This window comes from Piliocolobus tephrosceles, chromosome 12 (genome assembly GCF_002776525.5).
Source record: "Piliocolobus tephrosceles isolate RC106 chromosome 12, ASM277652v3, whole genome shotgun sequence".
NCBI classification, from domain to species: domain Eukaryota; kingdom Metazoa; phylum Chordata; class Mammalia; order Primates; family Cercopithecidae; genus Piliocolobus; species Piliocolobus tephrosceles.
This window is the reverse complement of record NC_045445.1, coordinates 120,375,897-120,394,706: the sequence shown is the minus strand read 5'-3', so window position 1 is coordinate 120,394,706 and position 18,810 is coordinate 120,375,897. Positions and strand designations below refer to the sequence as shown.

The 18,810-nt window shown below is 38.8% G+C and overlaps 1 protein-coding gene across 3 annotated transcripts in view; it reads left to right on the top strand.

Moving 5' to 3' along the window:
• DCAF8L2 (DDB1 and CUL4 associated factor 8 like 2) overlaps nucleotides 1-18,407 on the top strand; it is a 178,037-nt gene extending 159,630 nt beyond the window's left edge. For all 3 annotated transcript variants that reach the window (XM_023202198.2, XM_023202197.2, XM_023202196.2), the window contains one exon: nucleotides 15,319-18,407. In XM_023202198.2, the coding sequence (XP_023057966.1) occupies nucleotides 15,377-17,254 (1,878 nt within the window). In that variant the 5' untranslated portion in view covers nucleotides 15,319-15,376 and the 3' untranslated portion in view covers nucleotides 17,255-18,407. The remainder of the gene's footprint in view (nucleotides 1-15,318) is intronic.
• The last annotated feature ends 403 nt before the right edge of the window (nucleotides 18,408-18,810 follow it).

Sequence of the window (18,810 nt, the reverse complement as noted above, 5' to 3'; positions counted from 1 at the left end):
TTACTTCTCACAGGTCTAGAGGTTAGGAAGTCTGAAATCAAGGTGCCAGCCGATTAGATTCCTGGTGAAAGCCCTCTTCCTGATTCTATCCTCATATGGCAGAAAGACAGAGAGAAATATCCTTGGTATCCTCCTTTTTTAATAAATGCATTACCAAATAAGGACTCCATCCTCATGACCTCATCTAACTCGAATCACCTCCCAAAAGCTCCAGCATCCCATTAGGGCATAGGGATTCAACATATGAATTTTAGGAAGACACAAATACACAGTACATAACAGGCTGACACTAATAATGGCAGCTAACCTTTACATCGTGCTTTACATGTTAATTAAATAATTAATTAAATAATTAAATAATTTATTCCATTTATGTTAATTTATTTATCGCACAATTCTCTCTGAAGTAATTGGTATAATCGGTATCACTTTACATACAGTGAGACAGAAACATAGAAATGTTATATAGTTTGCCCAAGATGATACAACTGGAAAAGGGTAAGACCATGATTCAAACCCTGGTCCTGGGTCCCATGTTGTTGTTGTTGTTTTTATTGTATATATTTAAGCTGTACAACATGATGTTTTGATCTACATACACATAGTGAAATTGCTACTACAGTTAAGCAAATTAACATATACGTCTCCTTACATAGTTAACCTTATTTGTGATAAGAGCACCAGAAATCTGCTGACTTAGCAAATTTCCAGTAAACAATGCAATGTTACCAACTATAGTCTTCATGCTGTACATAAGATCTCTAGAATTATTTTAACTGCAACTTTGTACCCTTTGACCTGCATTTCCCCATTTCCCTCTCCCACCAACCCTGGTAGCTACCATCCTGCTCTGTTTCTATGTATTCCACTTTTTTTAGATTCTACATATCCACGGGATCATGCAGTATTCTTCTTTCTGTCCTTGGCTTATTTCACTTAGCATAATGGCCTCCAGGTTCATCCATGTTGCTGCAAATGGCAGGATCTCCTTTTCTAAGGCTTAATAATTTTCGTGTGTGTGTGTGTATGTGTCAAGGTGCCAGCTGATTAGATTTCTCTTTATAATTATGTCCTCACATAGCAGAAATTATGTATGTATATATATACACACATATATACACTCTATCAAAATTTCTTTAAGCATTCGTTCATCAACAGACACTTAGGTTGTTTCCCTATGTTGGATACTACGAAAAATGCTGCAGTAATATCTCCATAAGTTGCTGATTTCACTTCCTTTAGGTATATAACCAGAAAAGGGATTGCTGGGTCATATGATAATTTTAGTTTTAATCTTTTGAGGAATCTCCATAGTATTTGCGGTAATGACTATACCAATTTACATTCCTACCAACAGTGTGCAAGGGTTCCCCCCCTTTTTTTTTTATTTTTTTGAGACGGAGCCTCGCTCTGTTGCCCAGGTTGGAGTGCAGCAGTGTAATCTCAGCTCACTGCAACCTCCACCTCCCAGGTTCAAGCGATTCTCCTGTCTCAGCCTCCTGAGTAGCTGGGACTACAGGTGCGTGCCACCATGCTCAGCTAATTTTTTTGTATTTTTAGTAGAGACTGGGTTTCACCGTGTTAGCCAGGATGGTCTCGATCTCCTGATCTCGTAATCCACTCCCCTCGGCCTCCCAAAGTGCTGGGATTACAGGTGTGAGCCACCACACCCGGACGTGGGTTCCCTTTTATCCATACCCTCAACAACACTTGTTATCTCTTGTCTTTTTGATAATATTCATCCTAACAGGTGTGAGGTGATATCTCATTTTGGTTTTGATTTGCATTTCTGTGGTGATTAATGATATTAAGCACTTTTGATATATTTGTTGACCATATTTAGTTATGTCTGGAAAAAATGTATATTCATGTCCTTGGGCCATATTTTAATTGGGTATTATTTTTATTATTGCTATTGATTAGAGTGAGTTCCTTATATATTTTGAATATTAACTCTTATCAAATATATGGTCTGCAAATATTTTCTCTTAATCCATAAGCTGTGTTTCCATTTTGTTGTTTCCTTTACTATACAGATGCTTTTTAGTTTGATGTAGTCCCACTTTTTATATTTGCTTTTGATGCTTGAGCTTGTGGTATGATATGCCACGAAAAGTCATTGCCAAGGCCAATGTCAAGGAATTTTTCCCCTATGTATTTTTTTCTAGAAATTTCAATTTCATTCTCATATCTGGGCCTTTAATCCATTTCCATTTGATTTTTGTGTATAGTATAAGATAAGGGTTCAATTTCATTATTTTGCATGTGGATATCCAGCTTTCCCAACACCATGAATTGAAGAAACTATCCTTTCCCCATTGTGTGTTCTTGGTGCCCTTGTCAAAAATTAGTTGATCATGTGTGGTTGGATTTACTTCTAAGGTTTCTGTTTTGTTCCATTTTCCTGTGTCAGTCAATGTGATACACAACATTAACAGAATAAAAGATAAAAACCACATGATCATCTCAATAGATGCAGATAAAGTATTTGACAAAGTTAAGCATCCTTTTTTGATAAATAAAAAACTCCCAACAAAATAGGTATAGAAGGAGATTTTCTCAACACAGTAAAACTCATTTATGAAGAGCCCACAGTTAACATAATAATCATAGTTTTCAGTGGAAAACTGAAAGCTTTCTCTCTAAGATCCCACATGAGGAAAAGATGACCACCCTTGGCATTTCTATTCAACATAGTACTAAAAGTATGAGCAAGGGCAATCAGACAAGAAAACAAAATTAAACCCATCTACATCAGAAAAAAAGAAGTAAAAATATCTCTGTTTGCAGATGCCTGGTCTAACTAACATAGAATCAGTGGTGAAAGAGAGTACCTGTAAGAAGGAGGGCCAGCATTCCTACTAGATCCTGGGCACTATCCAAGGACATTAACAAAAAACCCAAGAGTGCTCTTCGTGCCTGAGCATTGAGGCAAATGAGAGAACAAGAGGGTCTGTAACACATGAACCATGACTCTGTGCAAGAGTAAAATGTGGCCCACCATATTTCAAAGTCTGAAGTATCACATTAGGAGTAAAGGCAGAATTTCCAAAAACAGAGAAGAGCAGAAATTTCTTTGAGCGTGTAAATGAGGGGAGAAAGAAATTGTGGCACCACTCTCAATAATAATAATAACATGTTTCATAAAATATACCTTTGGTTACTTTTTAAACTTACCTGCCTAATTCTCTATTGGGGAGCATAAAAATTCTGTTAGGTTACCCCAGAAACTTTGTGTGTTTTAGTTTTATATCTGTATTTCACACATTACCATAAGTATCCTTGGACAGTCTTAGAAATAATGTCCTGTATTCCATTTAAAGTATATAAATGTCTCTAATGAAATTCGTGCGTGTCCAGTTTTATGTGTTCAATATGTGCTTTATGAAACACACAATTAATAACTGGTGAAGAGCGAACAAAATATACTTTTCAAAGTATATCTTATTTTTCTTAAATGGTACAATTTCTGTAACTCACTAAATTATGCAACCAATAGAAATTATATCAAGGGCTCAAACTTTCCTAAACACTATAGTTTTAATGGGAAGTGATAAAAGTGATTAGAGTTGGGGGCTGCCTTCCACATTTATGACAGGTGGTAGTCATTCATTCTTTGGAGATATTGATACATTTTCAGCATAATTAAGAGAAAAACAAATAGAGTAATTATAAAGAAATTACAATTATTTTCTATCTATGCAAATGCTTCTCTAACTTTAAAATGATTCACATCCTCCTGAGACAGGGCGATAATTAGGCTTGCAGAGTAGATTGGAATCAAAATATAAAGACAGGATGGTGCTAAATAGTGAAGTACTGGATAAAACAGCAACTCCAACCAGATGAAAAGATAAGCAGCAATAAAGGATATGAGAACTAAATTCTTTTCGTGTTTAAAGGCTTCCTTTCTGTCTATTGGGGCTACTCTCTTGGAAACATAAAGTCAGTTTGTTTTGCTACCTTCTGAACTCATTTTAAGTTGTTCAAAACATACTCTTTGCATAATGCTTCTTTATTTTCAATCACATGTTGTCTATCTAATGAATTGTGAACTACTAAAATCCATACTTGCAGATATTTGTACTTTTAAATGTGTCATCAACTTTAATTAGGACTTGCAAAGTGGGAGGATGGTGACAGGAGACTCGATCAGTTTCTGTAAATAAGTCCAGTGCTGCGTCTTCTACTTTCTACCATACATGCATATTAAGAATGGGGTCTGCAGATTCCTTCACACAGTTGTAGGAAGAATTCAGCTTCCCAAACTCTGGATGGAATCTAGAAGTACATTACAGTGAATCAGAAAGCAAAATAGCGTCCACTGTGTAGCAGCCAAATTAATCCCATGTGTTTGACAGTAAATGGGCACCCACTAATAGAATCGGAAATTTAGGCCAGCAAAAATCCAAGAATTCTGATTAAATATTTAAAATATTAAGACATTAAAAATAAACACTAAAACATCAAAAGTACTAAAAACAAATACTAAAATATTAAAGCATTGAGAACAAATATTAGAATACACTACGATCTTGGCTTAATTAGATAAGACACTTAGTAACTTTAAAACAGCCTCAGGTGCTATGGGGTGGGTCAAGTCCTATAGGCATCTGGAATTCATATTCAAAATGAAACCAGAAGTCACCCCTTCATACTCCACCCCATTCTGTCCCTTCACTACTTCCTGAATCAGGGCCACATGAAGCAGATGGCCGACATGATGGTGTACCTTCTCTTTCCTTCATAGCACTTATCTGTCAAGTAGGTCAGTGACATTTCCAGGCAGTCAACAATGAATTCAGTACATCTCTTGAATTTACTCCTCTGTTTTGCCACTACAATTAAGGTCAGGACTATATCGTCTTTTATCTGCACTATTCTGATAGCCACTTAGTTGGTTCTTTCATTTATTTTCAACAAATCTTTACTTGGTGCCTACTCTGTACACGTTACCAAAAGCCATAGTCATATGGATGAATCAAAAGCAGTATCTGCTTTCAAGTAACTTTCTCTTGAGCAAAGTAAACTAGACACATAAAAAGTATTACCGGCATTTTATAAAAGTTTGTAAAAATATTTATTTCAGATAGAATGTGAGAAATTGTTCAAATGTAATTAATTTCCAATCATCTTGCCTTGCCTGTCTCCAACTCATTTCCCACCCTGATAGCAATAATTATAAAATGCAAATCCTATCAGGTAATCCTTTGCCTAAATTATCTGTGCATTAGTTAAAATTTAACTTCTTCTCAGCATGCCTTTGTAAGAAAGCAGCAGTTCTCAAAGTGTGATTGGGGAGCTTGAGGGTGGTCTCTGAGACCTTTTTAGTGGGTCTGCAGGGTCAAAATTATTTTATGGTAAGTCTAAAATATTATTTTTTTCCAGTCTCATTCTCTCACAAATGTACAGTCGAATTTTACAGACACTGCATAAAGTGTGATATTGCAACAGATTGCATGAAGAAGCAGATATGAGAATCCAGATGTCTTCTATTAAACCAGACAATAAAAATATGCAAAATTGTAAAACAATGCCAATCTCCTTATTAAATTTGGTTTGTTGGGAAAAAATCTTTCATAAAATGTATTATTTATGTTAACATGTATTGGGTTGGTTATTGTTTAAAATAAATTAATAAATATTTAAAAGTTTATCAGCTTTAACTTGTAGTACCACAAATATAAATGGATATAATTCATACACACGCAAGCCCTTTGGGATTCCCAATAACTTTTAAGAGCGTAAAGGCACTCTGAGACCAAAAAGTTTGAGAAATGCTGCATTAAAACATGCCAAGTTGTGAGCTGGCCTTGTCTCGTATTGCTGCTTACACTTACTCTGTGTTCCAACCATACTAAGAGTTTCCATTTTCCAAAATATGTCATGCTCTTTCCTCCCTCCTGTCACAGACCATGTGTCAGCCTCCACCTGCTTCCCACCTTGTTGGATACCAGGCAGAAAAGAGACTGAAACAAAGTGAGTCTGAGCCAGAGGAGCATGGGCATGCATACATAGGGGCCCAGAAGAAAATTCACGTTAGGTGGCTATGTGCTGCTCTGTCGCTCCTGCTTTCAATGTTATGCTCAAATATTTTTTCTGGAGGCCAATCTAAACACTATGTCTACTCCAAAACAGTATCTCCTTTCACTGTACTTTCACAGGACCCTCTGTCAATAATTCAATTAGCATATATTTGGCTATTTTAATTGTTTTTAATGGAAATTGTTCTAGAATATAGAGAACTTTTTTTTTTTTTTTTGCCTCTTTTGTTTCCAAATGACAGTCTGAAGTTAATGGACTTCCCAGAAATTTGAATAAGTGTTTCTAAAATCTAGGAAGCATATTTAAATGTAAGGTTTGCTAACACCTTATGAAATCGTCACACAAAAAAATTCTACTAATCTTAGTATGCATTCCACTTTAAAATCATTACTGGTTTGCAAATGTATCTCTCCCACTGGGATGTTATTTCCATGAGGGCAGAAAACACGACAAGCCCACTACATAAGGAAGGTGATATAGCATTTTAGAAATGATTGTCTTTTAAATCCTTAAACCCACCAAAGCAATCAGATTAATAACCCATCTTTTTCTTTGATTGACATTTTCAGAATCAGGCTGCCATACTACTGGTCTCCAAGAGTAGTTATGGTAATGTCCTGGGATATTCAAGTGGCACTGGAAGGTTTTGTCTAAAAGACATCTTCCCCAGAGTAGGAAGTTCCCCTTAGATTAAGAAAATAGCTTCTAAGAAAATTGAGCCACATCTTAGGGTGAACTACTTTACTCTTTTAATCTAATTGTTTTGCCTTAATAGCTTGAGTCCACATGACAGTGCTCTGAATCATCCTGTCCTCCTAAGCTTCATATATACTTGCAGGCCTAGTTGAACACATTTGCTGATCAGAGCAAACTTTGACTTCCCTAGGACCTCCAACCTGCTGACCCTATCATATTTGCCATTTCCATCTTCTTCCTCAAGTCCTTAATTCCCTTTTTAATATAGTTAAATTTCATGGTTTGTTATTATAAAATTTCACTATGTAAAATCTAAGCTCCTTTGTCCCCCACCCCCAACTCTCTGTCATCCTCAACTAGCAAAAGAATTTGGAATTTACTTCAATCCAGGTATCTGCCTACTCCATTTCTGTCCTCAAGTATCTGAAATGGTTAGAGAAAAACAAGTAGCAATGCTGTCTCACTTTACGTTTGTGTTATGAAACTACAAGTGGTCTGATCTGCTTCCAGGCAACAAATCTCCATTTCTCTATTGGACTAATTCTCTCATTCTCTGAGTTGGCAGTTCCAAACCTTCTTCTGTCTCAAAGCTCTAGCACAGAGGTATTCCACCTCATTCATAAGTGATTTCCTTGCTTCTTTATTCACTTCAGGAACGGAAGCAGTTAGAAGATAATATGCATATAGTCTTTCACCACCAGATCTAACAACCTGCCTGCCTCCATGCCAAATATTTCATCTCCTCTCCTGCTACAACCCCTCCACCTGTGCGTTGAATCCTGTTTTCTCTCCCCTATTTAAGACTTTCAAAAACTTCTGTCCCCCCTGTATTACAACTTCCCCCTCACTACTGAATCATTATCATTAGTATATGACATCCTGTGATAAACCTGATTTTTAAAAAAATCTGTTGACCCCATTTCCCTTTGTTATCACTCTAGTTCTCTTCTCTTTGCAGCAAAACTCTATATAAGAGTTGTCTCTCCTCACTCACCATCATCACTTCTTCCCTCTCCTTTCTCTCCCCAAACATTCCTGGCCAAGCTTTTTTCTTGTAAGTCTCATAAAAGAGTTACAATAAGTCACTGGTTACCTCCCTCTTACCAAATTCAGTGGTCACTTCCAAGGCTTTTTCTTAACCTCTTGGCAATATTTGGTACAGTCAATCACACCCAACTTTGTAAAATAAATTCTACACTTTCTTCATATTCTCATATTTTTCTCCTACATAACTGGCTGCTCCTTCTGCTCCATATGGTTGTTTTCTCCTTTCTTCCTAAAATAAATGTTGGAGTTTTCCAATGCCTAGTTCTCAGATCTTTGCTTTCTCACTATATTCATTCCCTAGGTGATCTCCTTTACTCCCAGTGGCTAATGACTTCTAAATTTATATCTATATTTATAATCTTTCCTGTAAACTCCAGACATGTGTATCCAATTGCCAACTCAGTGCTTCTGTTTTCTCAATGTTTTGTGGACATTTTTATACTTGATGTAAATAAAACAGAACTCTTGATTCCCCATCCTCATCCCTAATCCTCACTGTAGTAAATGTCACCACCATTAACCCATTATTCCTGTCAAATACTTAGGAGTTACCATTGATTCCTATCTGTCCACCAGAGGCTGGATAGCTTACATTTACACATCCAGATTCCTTCTCCTCCCTTCTTAATGTGATTGAGTGGGAAGTACCAGCAGGAGAGCACAGAAAGGAGAATAAATCTGGGGAATTTATTTCCCTGACTGCCTCTCTATGGGTTCACAGAGGGATGGCTATATCACGCCAGACTCTCCACACTCCCCTTTTCATGTCAGGTTTTTGATAACTTCTCTCTGCCTTCTATACCTTTTGGCTTAGGAGTATAATGTCTTCCTGTTCGTAATAGCAATGATGTCCGCATGCTTCCCTTGTGATTTAGCCTGCTCTCACCTTTGTAAGAAGCCCACTTGTTGAACTGCTTCCAATTACCCAACTGGTATGTGTTTCTTGCCAACAGGCTAATTCACCTCACACTCATATTCAGCTCATCAGCAAATGCTGCCTTTTCCACTTTAAAATATATTCCAAACTTAACTAATTTTCTCCACCTACACCATTCCAACACTAGTTTAATCCAGTTTAATTTCTCACCTGGATTAGAGCAATAGTTTAGTACATCTGTTCTCTCTTCTCCTCCCATGCTATTCTCCACACAATAGCTGGTGTCATCCTTTTAAAAAGTAAGTCACACAATGCATCCCCCTGCTGGCAAGCTCCCAAAGGTTTTCCAGCACACTTAGAATAAAATAAAGCACTCTAATTCCTTATAATGGTCAACAAGGTTCTGTTTAGTTGGCCATGGCTACTTCCAATCTCATTGCCTGTCACTCTCCCTAAAGCTTACTCGCACTGTTTGAATCACAGCCTCCTTGAAGTTCCGTGAACACTCACATTGTGATCCTACTTCAGATAAGTTGCACTCAGTATCACTTTATGAGGAATGTTCTTACTCTAGGTACTTAAGGATCTATTTCTCTTTTCATTCGGCCCTCTACTTAAATGTCACCCCATTAAGGAGTCCTTCCTGAATGTACTATCTAAAATAACAACTCATATTCTATATGCACTTACACAACTTTAATTCTCTCCATAATATTCATTACTGCTTCATCTGGTCTATCCATATATTAATTTGTCTATTTTCTCTTTCATCCACTATATTACATACTCCATGAGTCAACGGAATGCCACTTTTATTCACCACCTCATTATCAGTACCTGGAATAGTACATGGCACATAGAAGTCCTAAATAAATGCACGGTGGATTAATGAATGAGAATGGAAATATATAAAATGAATTGATGAGATGCAAAGCCAAACTTAAACAAAAACTTAAATGAAAAGCCAATTTATAGTCAAAATTTGCCTAATAAGCATATATGAAAAGCAGATTGATAAAATAGCATCAGGTTAAAGTAACCTGATTCACCCTCTAACACTGGAACTGTTCTTTGCAACGGGTCAAGACATATCCAAAGCCAATTAAGATTTCCTGATATAATTTGGATATTTGTCCCCTCAAATCTTGTGTTAAAATTTGATCCCGAAGAGAGTCAGAGCCACCACCACTCTCCCTCTCCTCCCCTCTCCAGAGCCACCAGACCTTCAGGGTCTCTGCAGCCTGCCTCCTCAGCCTAGCCCCCCGCCCCTACCCCCAGGCCCCAGCACCATGCCTCAGAAGACCTTCAAGCAGCCTGCACCTTAAGACAAAGAGTAGATGTCTCACTTACCGGAGAGCAGCATCCAACCAGAATCCCCATGATAACAGGATACAAGAGTGAGAAGCAGCTGCCTATTCTGGATGAAACAAAGTTCCTTGTGCTAATCAAGCCTTCTTCCTGTCGGTGACTGGGCACAGAAGGATAAGCATCACCTCGCTGATTTCAGAGGTGTATGAGGAGTGAGAAGGATGAAAATGGCTTCCTATATATGGTATATGCCTCCCAATAGATTTTGGAATGAAATTGTCACTGTAAAACTAGATAAAAATGCATTTATTCTAGAATTTTACACCATTACCAAAGAAAAAAAGAAGTGTTACCAACTGAGATGGATCAGTTTATCTAATCACAGATCGCCAAAACAGTAGTGTTCCCACCTAGGAAGTTAGGAAGTTGTTCTTGTAATTAAACAGAAAAACTGAGCCCCAAATGAATACACTCAGGTCTAGAAACTATATTATTTAACCTAGGCTAGCTTGCTTCCAAATTTTAGAATTTTTAAATTAAAATATTTTGCATTCTAAGTTACCAATAAAATAGACTTTTAAGTTATTTTAATATTGTTTCCCCCTAAATAGGAACTTCCAATTCTAGCAGTAATTTAAAGGTATTCAGAGAGACACTGAGTCTTCTCTTTAAGTTCACAGAACCTGCCACCTTTTTATAAAGGGGTTTTTACTCAACTAGAGAAATCTCTCTAAGAGGATCTTTAAGCATACGTTGTGAACCATAATCCCTCAAAATACATATACCATAGTAGTTGGCACAAGCGCAGGGTAAATGAGGTGTGTAGGAAAATAACTCTAGCCAGGCATAGTGGCTCACACCTATAATCCCAGCACTTTGGGAGGCCAAGGTGGACGGCTCACCTGAGGTCACGAGTTTGAGACCAGCTTGGCCAATATGGTGAAACTCTGTCTCTACTAAAAATAGAAAAATTAGCCAGGTGTGGTAGCACACGCCTGTAATCCCAGCTACTCGGGAGACTGAGGCAGGAGAATTGCTTGAACCCGGGAGACAGAGGTTTCAGTGAGCTGAGATCATGCCACTGCACTCCAGCCTGGGCCACAGAGCGAGACTCCATCTCAAAAAAAAAAAAAAAAAAAAAAAAAAAAAAGAAAAGAAAGAAAGAAAAAGAAAACAACTCTGACTGTGAATTGCTGCTCAGGGTTCTTGATCCCTATCAGAAGTATACCAAAAGTCCATGCTCTCGCAAGTGTTAGACAGCTGTTTGATTTGTTCTCTGGATAGTTACATACATAAAAACACCACCACTCAATAGGAAACTTTAATAATTCATAATTTTAATCTAGTTTCTTAGAAGATCACAGAGAAAAAGAGTGACATTTCTTCTATTTCGGGTTTTGTCTGATCTAAGTGCTCTAACTAGTGTCTGCGTTGGTAAAGAAACCAGCAGTGTACCAGTGTCATTCTTTAGGACAGCCATAGAAACCACAGAACAGTAAAACTAAAAGCATAAAAATTAAGATGCACTCCCTTCTACCTTTTGACTTATAGCTATGGATGATCCCCATTTTTTAAACTGTGTAACTAAATAGTATTGAAAGGTTCTTACACTGTATATTTTATTTCATTTCATTTTATTTTTTGAGATAGGGTCTTACTCCGTGACCCAGGCTGGAGTGCAGTGGCATAAATACGGCTCACTGCAGCCTCGATCTCCCAGGCCCAAGGGATGGGATTCGCTTGTCTCAGCCTTCTGAGTAGCTGGGACTATAGGCACACACTATCACACCTGTCTAATTTTTTTGAAAGGTTCTCACATTTTAAACAGTAGTTCAGTAGTTCACTGTTAGGTCAAACAACCATCAGAATTCTACCACCCTAAGTCCATGCCATTTTTGGAGAAAACATAGCAAAAGGGGGCATGTGCTGTTTACGAATATTTTGTTTGTTTGTTATTTGAGACAGAGTCTCACTCTTTCACCCAGTCTGGAGTGCAGTGGCGTAACCTCGGCTCACTGCAACCTCCGCCTCCCGAGTGCAAGTGATTTTTGTGCCTCAGCCTCCCGAGTAGCTGGGACCACATTCACGCCACCACGACCTGCTAATTTTTAGCAGAGAGGGGGTTTTGCCATGTTGGCCAGGCTGGTCTCAAACTCCTGACTGCAAGTGATCCACCTACCTCACCCTCCCAAAGTGCTGGGATTACAGGCATGAGCCACCATGCCTGGCTTTTATTATTTATTATTTTTATTTATTTTTTGAGACAGGGTCTCACTGTGTCACCCAGGCTGGAGTGCAGTGGTGTGATCTCAGCTCACTGCAACCTCCACCTCCTGGGCTCAAGTGATCCTCTCACCTCAGCCTCCCAAGTAGCTAGAATTACTGGTGTGTACCACCACACCTGGCTAATTTTTTGTATTTTAGTAGAGATGGGGTTTCACCACGTTGGCCAGGCTGGTCTCAAATTCCTGACCTCAAATGATATGTCCACCTCAGCCGCCCAAAGTGCTGGGATTATAGATGTGAGCCACCATGCCGGGCCTGTTTACAGATATTAATGTCAGGAGTTAAATATCTTCAAGTCCAACCTATGATAAAAGACTAATGCTTCCTACTACTTGCATGGGGTTCACTATTTACTTTTTCTCAGGAGTATCACAGGAAGATCACAATTACACCACTTTAGACTGTACACATAGCAATTCACAACTTACTCCCGTGTGTTTAGATGTATTTGGAAGACCTGTATCTGTTAATGAACGTTGTTTACTGTAATGGAGGGGACAACAAGATTCCTGCATCTGGGCCCTTGACTGATAATTAAAGGGGTTCCTGTTACCTGCTCTCCCTGTTACATGCATCTGTCCACTTGGCTAACTTTTAATATGTATATTTTTATATTATGTAAGTTCTTAACTGGCCTATCTCATTTAAATTGTATACATCATTATATTTGACACTATTGTAACTACTGTACAATCAATAAAATTCCTATGAGAAACACTGCTTAAAACAAATATCATACTGAGGGGTGACCTATATTCCACATTAGTTGGTGGTCACTTTATTTATAGGATATTTAAAATAAATATATTTTAATGAACTAAGTTGAAGAAAAGCACAATTAAAAGCTATCAAAAAAATTGATGCCCAGTGTTGAAAGTGGGGCCAGGTGGGAGGTGTTTGGATCATGGGGATAGATCCTTTATGAATGGCTTGGTGCCCTCTCTCCAGGTAATGAGTAATTTCTCACTCTATTAGTTCTCACAAGATGTGATTGTTAAAAAGAGTTTTGCACCTCCTCTTTTCCCGCTCCCTCTCTTACCACGTGACACTCCTGCTCCCCTTCTCCTTCTGCCATGATTAAAGCTTCCTGAGTTCCTCACTAAAAGCAGAACCTCGTGCCTGCCTCTTGTACAGCCTGCTGACCTTTTAACCAAGTAAAAAAAACCACTTTTCTTTCTAACTTACCCAGCCTCAGCTATTCCTTTAGAGCAAAGCAAAATGGACTAAGACATTTCCTTTCCTGGGCAATTCCTTTATGGGTATGTTAGGCTTTGATGCTCTAGGTTTCCTGTTTTTGTGTTCCATGGCTGAGCAAGACCCTTTGTTTGTGAACATGAATTCTTTTAAAGAATTACTATGCAATATATCATACACATAAAATGTGTATGCCTAGCAATAAATAATAAAAGGAATAACTGGACACCTATACTGAGGATAAGATATAAATAATGCCAAGAATTTTTGAAGTTGCATCTTTCTCAGATTTCAACCTTCTTCTCTTTTTGAAATTTAATCATTATCCTGAGTTGTGAATCAATTACTCCCTTGCCTTTTTAAATGATGTTATTTTATATGAAAATAATATAGACTTGCAAAAAATTGAAATTATTGACTATCCTTGTTAATTGTGTTTTCACTCATCATTGTGTTAAAGATTCATCCATGCTCATGTATTCAATTCTAGTCTACTCTACTCACTTCTGTACATTATTCCATTATATATTCATGTTATTCTTGATGGGCTTTTCAGTGGTTTTCAGTTTGCTGTGCTAGGCTTTACAAGTTGCTATGAATACTCTTTTACATATCTTTCTGTTACTATTGGCCTTGGAACCATCCGCTTTCTTTAGAAGACTGTGTACTTCTACTTTTAATCAATTTTGCATTTACCTTGCAGTTACTCCGAGGAAAACTTTGTTTTCCTCATTCTGGCATTCTTAGTTAGCAGTTTACTGTAGCCCTTTGAAAATATGCTGACATCACCTTAGATAATTCATTCACAGAAACTATTAAATTAACACAGTAATGCCAATTAACTGTCTCTGTAGAGCTGTTTTCTGTTCCTTAGAGGCCCCACAGAAACCTCTGACATATTGTGGGTGATATGTAAAAGATTTTATAGTTCTATGACATCACATAATTTCTTTTTCCATAAAATTGTGTTGGTGTTCCCTATCTTAAATTGAATTAACTCTAAATAGATATATAGGAACTCTAGTGGCATAAGAAAAAAAGGAAGTACTACTTCTATCTCAAATAGGTGAAGCCATTACTCATTTCAATGTCCACTTTCAATTGATCAGTTGATTTCAGCCTTCATTACACTGAGGGTCTAAATTCTTTTCACTAAAGGAGCCTGCCAGATTTAACAAATAAAAATAGAGGACACCATGTTAAATTTGAATTTCAGATAAATAATAAATAAAATTTTAGTGGCAATATATCTAACGTAATATTTGAGACCTACTCATACTAAAAAAAGTATTCATCCTTCATCTGAAATGCAATTAACTATGCATACCATATTTTATCTGGCAACCCTATATCGATTCTACCAGTTAGAGCACTCAAGGTTTCCCTCAAGCTGCTCGATTTAAGATATTTCTTGTATGTCAAAAAGTCACTAGCTGTAGGACACTTAGCTAACTTTTCACTGTTCTTGCCTACATCTTCATTTTATAGAGTACATTACCTTCAAGCAAAATACTGAGAGGCTTCTAAAAACTATTTTGCTTAAAGAGGATCACTTTTGCTCATGGTTCTCTAATAAGAACATTTTCCAAGGTGCAGCAAGTTTCATCTTCAAAAAGCCGCAGCTACTCACAGTGTAAGATGCCTGTCGGGATGGGGCTCTGGGCTTGGGAAACCTAGAGCAATCTGGATGCTGCGAGGAGGCGAGCAGGTAAGAAGCTTTCTGAACCTCATGGGATCCCATACTGGCAACTGCCTCGGCAGAATAGTTTATTGTCCCCTTTAGCCAATCAGATTGGCGTTTGATTGTCACGTGCTTACTTCCTTCACGACCATCAGTCCTAACCGCAGGCCAACTTTCTTCCCAGAGCTTTTAGGGGCCTGGCCTTTGCAGTTCCAGATCAGCTACAGCAAAGATCGTTCGAGATGTCCCACCGAGAGGGAAGCACAGATGGCTTACCAGACCTAGGGACTGAAAACCTGTTCAGCAGCCCAGAGGAGCAGTCTGGAGCGGTGGCGGCGACAGAGGCCTCCTCAGACACTGAAATGGCGGCCTCAGAGCAGACTGTGACAATGACCGGAGATGGCGGTGATACCAGGGATGGTGGATTCCCCTACGATGTCGGCACAGAAAATCGAAGCTCAGACCGAGAAAGTGCAAGTGAAGACATGGAACTTGACAGCATGGAGGACTTTCAGCATTTCCCCACGAGTGGTGAAAGTTTATTCCATTACCCTTTAGTGGGAGAGGAGGAGACAGAAAGGGAGGAAGAAGAGGAGATGCAGGAGGAGGGAAGGGAGGAGGCGGAGGGAGGAGAGGAGGCGGAGGAGGAGGAGGAAGAAGAACAGCCTCGGGCGGGTCCACAAGGCAGTGGCGCCAACCATGAGCAGTATTTGTTAGAGGAGGATCCGGCGCTGGAGGAGTGGGTTTCCTCAGAGACGTCTGCCCTGCCCCGACCTCGCTGGCAAGTCCTTACTGCTCTTCGCCAGCGGCAGCTGGGTTCAAGCGCCCGCTTTGTATATGAGGCCTGTGGGGCAAGAGCCTTTGTGCAGCGTTTCCGCCTGCAATATCGTCTTGCAGACCATGTCGGTTGTGTTAATACTGTACACTTTAACCAGCGTGGCACCCGGCTGGCCAGTAGCGGTGATGACCTAAAGGTGATAGTGTGGGACTGGGTACGGCAGAGGCCAGTACTCAACTTTGAAAGTGGTCACACAAACAATGTCTTCCAGGCCAAATTCCTTCCTAACTGTGGTGATTCCACCCTGGCCATGTGTGCCCGTGATGGGCAGGTACGGGTAGCAGAACTAATTAATGCATCATATTTCGAGAATACTAAGTGTGTGGCCCAGCACAGGGGACCTGCCCACAAGTTGGCTCTGGTGCCAGACTCTCCTTCTCAGTTCCTCACTTCGGGTGAAGATGCTGTTGTCTTCACCATTGACCTCAGACAAGACCGGCCAGCTTCAAAAGTTGTGGTAACAAGAGAAAAGGATAAGAAAGTGGGACTGTATACAATTACTGTGAATCCCGCCAATACCTACCAATTTGCAGTGGGCGGACAAGATCAGTTTGTAAGAATTTATGACCAGAGGAGAATTGATGAGAAAGAAAACAATGGAGTGCTCAAGAAATTCACTCCTCATCATCTGGTTAATTGTGTTTTCCCAACAAACATCACCTGTGTTGTGTACAGTCACGATGGCACCGAGCTCCTGGCCAGCTACAATGATGAAGATATTTACCTCTTCAACTCCTGTCACAGTGATGGTGCTCAATACACTAAGAGATTTAAGGGGCACCGAAATAATACCACAGTCAAAGGTGTTAATTTCTATGGCCCCAGGAGTGAGTTTGTTGTGAGCGGTAGTGATTGCGGGCATATCTTCTTCTGGGAGAAATCATCCTGCCAGATCATCCAGTTCCTAAAGGGGAACAGAGAAGGTACAATAAACTGTCTTGAACCCCACCCTTACCTACCTGTGCTGGCGACCAGTGGCCTAGATCATAATGTGAAGATCTGGACACCCACAGCTAAAGCTGCCACCGAGCTTACTGGATTAAAGAAGGTGATTAAGAAGAACAAGTGGGAACGAGATGAAGATAGCTTGCACCATGCCAGCCTGTTTGACCAGTACATGCTTTGGTTCCTCATGCGTCACCTGACACAGAGAGGTCATCACCGGGGCTGGAGAAGTGGTGAAGCCGAATTTCCAGATGAAGAATCGGATGAGTCTTCCAGCACCTCAGAGACATCCGAGGAGGAGGAGGGCCAAGACCGAGTGCAGTGCGTGCCATCCTGAAGGCCTCATACCCAGTCCAGCTAGATGCCACCTAAGTACACTGGACTTTAAAATTCAGTTTGACTAATTTAGAATTGTCAATAGATTCATAGATTTGCTTTTTGTCTCCTAATTTCCACAATATATGCTGAAAACCATCTCTTCCATTCCTTCCTCTCTACTTTCCTTTCTTTCTTCCATACATTCTTTCTCTCATTCCTTTCCTCTTGGTTTCTTTATGCCTCTTTTGTTACCCCTTATTCTTACATGAGTGCATACGCAACTTATTTATGCCTCTTTTCCCTTGTTCCCTTATAGTTGACCTCTAGATTTTCTGAATTTTGTTGAAAATATTAATACCCTTATTAGATGCCTCTACTCAAATCTGACATTCTGAAAACAGTTACCTTTTTACTTTTTTTCATCTTTAACAATTTTTTCTGAAGATCAAGTTCTTCAGTTAACCTGAAAATTTCAGAAATATGTTTCCTCTTTAGAAGTAAAATAAGACAAACTATAGTTTTGTTCTATCGATACTGACACTTGGCTGCACACACACAATCTCAGAAAAGGAAAGGAGAATTAGTGTGCAAATTAATTCCTAACACTTGGCTGTGCACACACACGGTCTCAGAAAAGGAAAAGGGAAGAAGTAGTGTGTAGATTAATTCCTAACCAGATAATTCATTCCCTCAGAATAAATAACATAAGATTGTCTACATTTTCTGAATCCCTATATTAATAATTTTTAAAAATTTGAATACACTGTAGCTGGTAAGAACTAAATTAGATTTGATCACATGACATTGTTTACTCTGTGCATTAAGTTTTCTTGAAGTTTTAAGGTTGGGAACTCCTACAGGGTTACCTTCCAGGAAGTCCTCCTGGGACAGCTATTTCCTGTAAATGCCAGCTACTGGTATAAAAATCTCTCATATTTGAAAATACATTTTAACTAACTTTTAAGAACAAGTTGCAATAAAAATTGTTTATACTTACACATAACCATTTGGTGTAATTGGTAGAAAAATCCTATTTGACATCCTCACATTGCTTAAAATTCTCTCTGCTGTTTAAATTGCTTTAAAAATTGTTTTATGCCTCATTTAATATCAATTAAATAAGGGCACTGGATGTCCAATTACTACTCAATAAAAATATTCGTCTTTATTTTGTATGTGTTATTTGTGTGAATGAATTCAGAAGATCCCCTTTTCCCAACACCCATGAACTATACCACACCATTCTTTACAGACTTTTCTTGGGAAAGAAGGATGTAATGAAACATCCTGTGTCCTAACAATGGCTTTCTTTGATAATACTTCTTGAAATGAGTATTATCTCTGTGATTTTGGGAAAATGTAGAGCAATTTGCATAATGAGATTAGAATTTAGAATGGAACATAACGACCGAAGTTCCTACTCACTGAGATCCAAAGTTAGGGACAACTGCCCGGGGGTCTGGGAGCCTCAAGAAGCCCCTACCAAGGTCTGCTGTCAGGAAAAGATCTTAAGAGTCCCAAAAGAGAATTTATAGTCCATAAGAAGAGAGTTAAAACTAGAATTCCAAGTTTGGG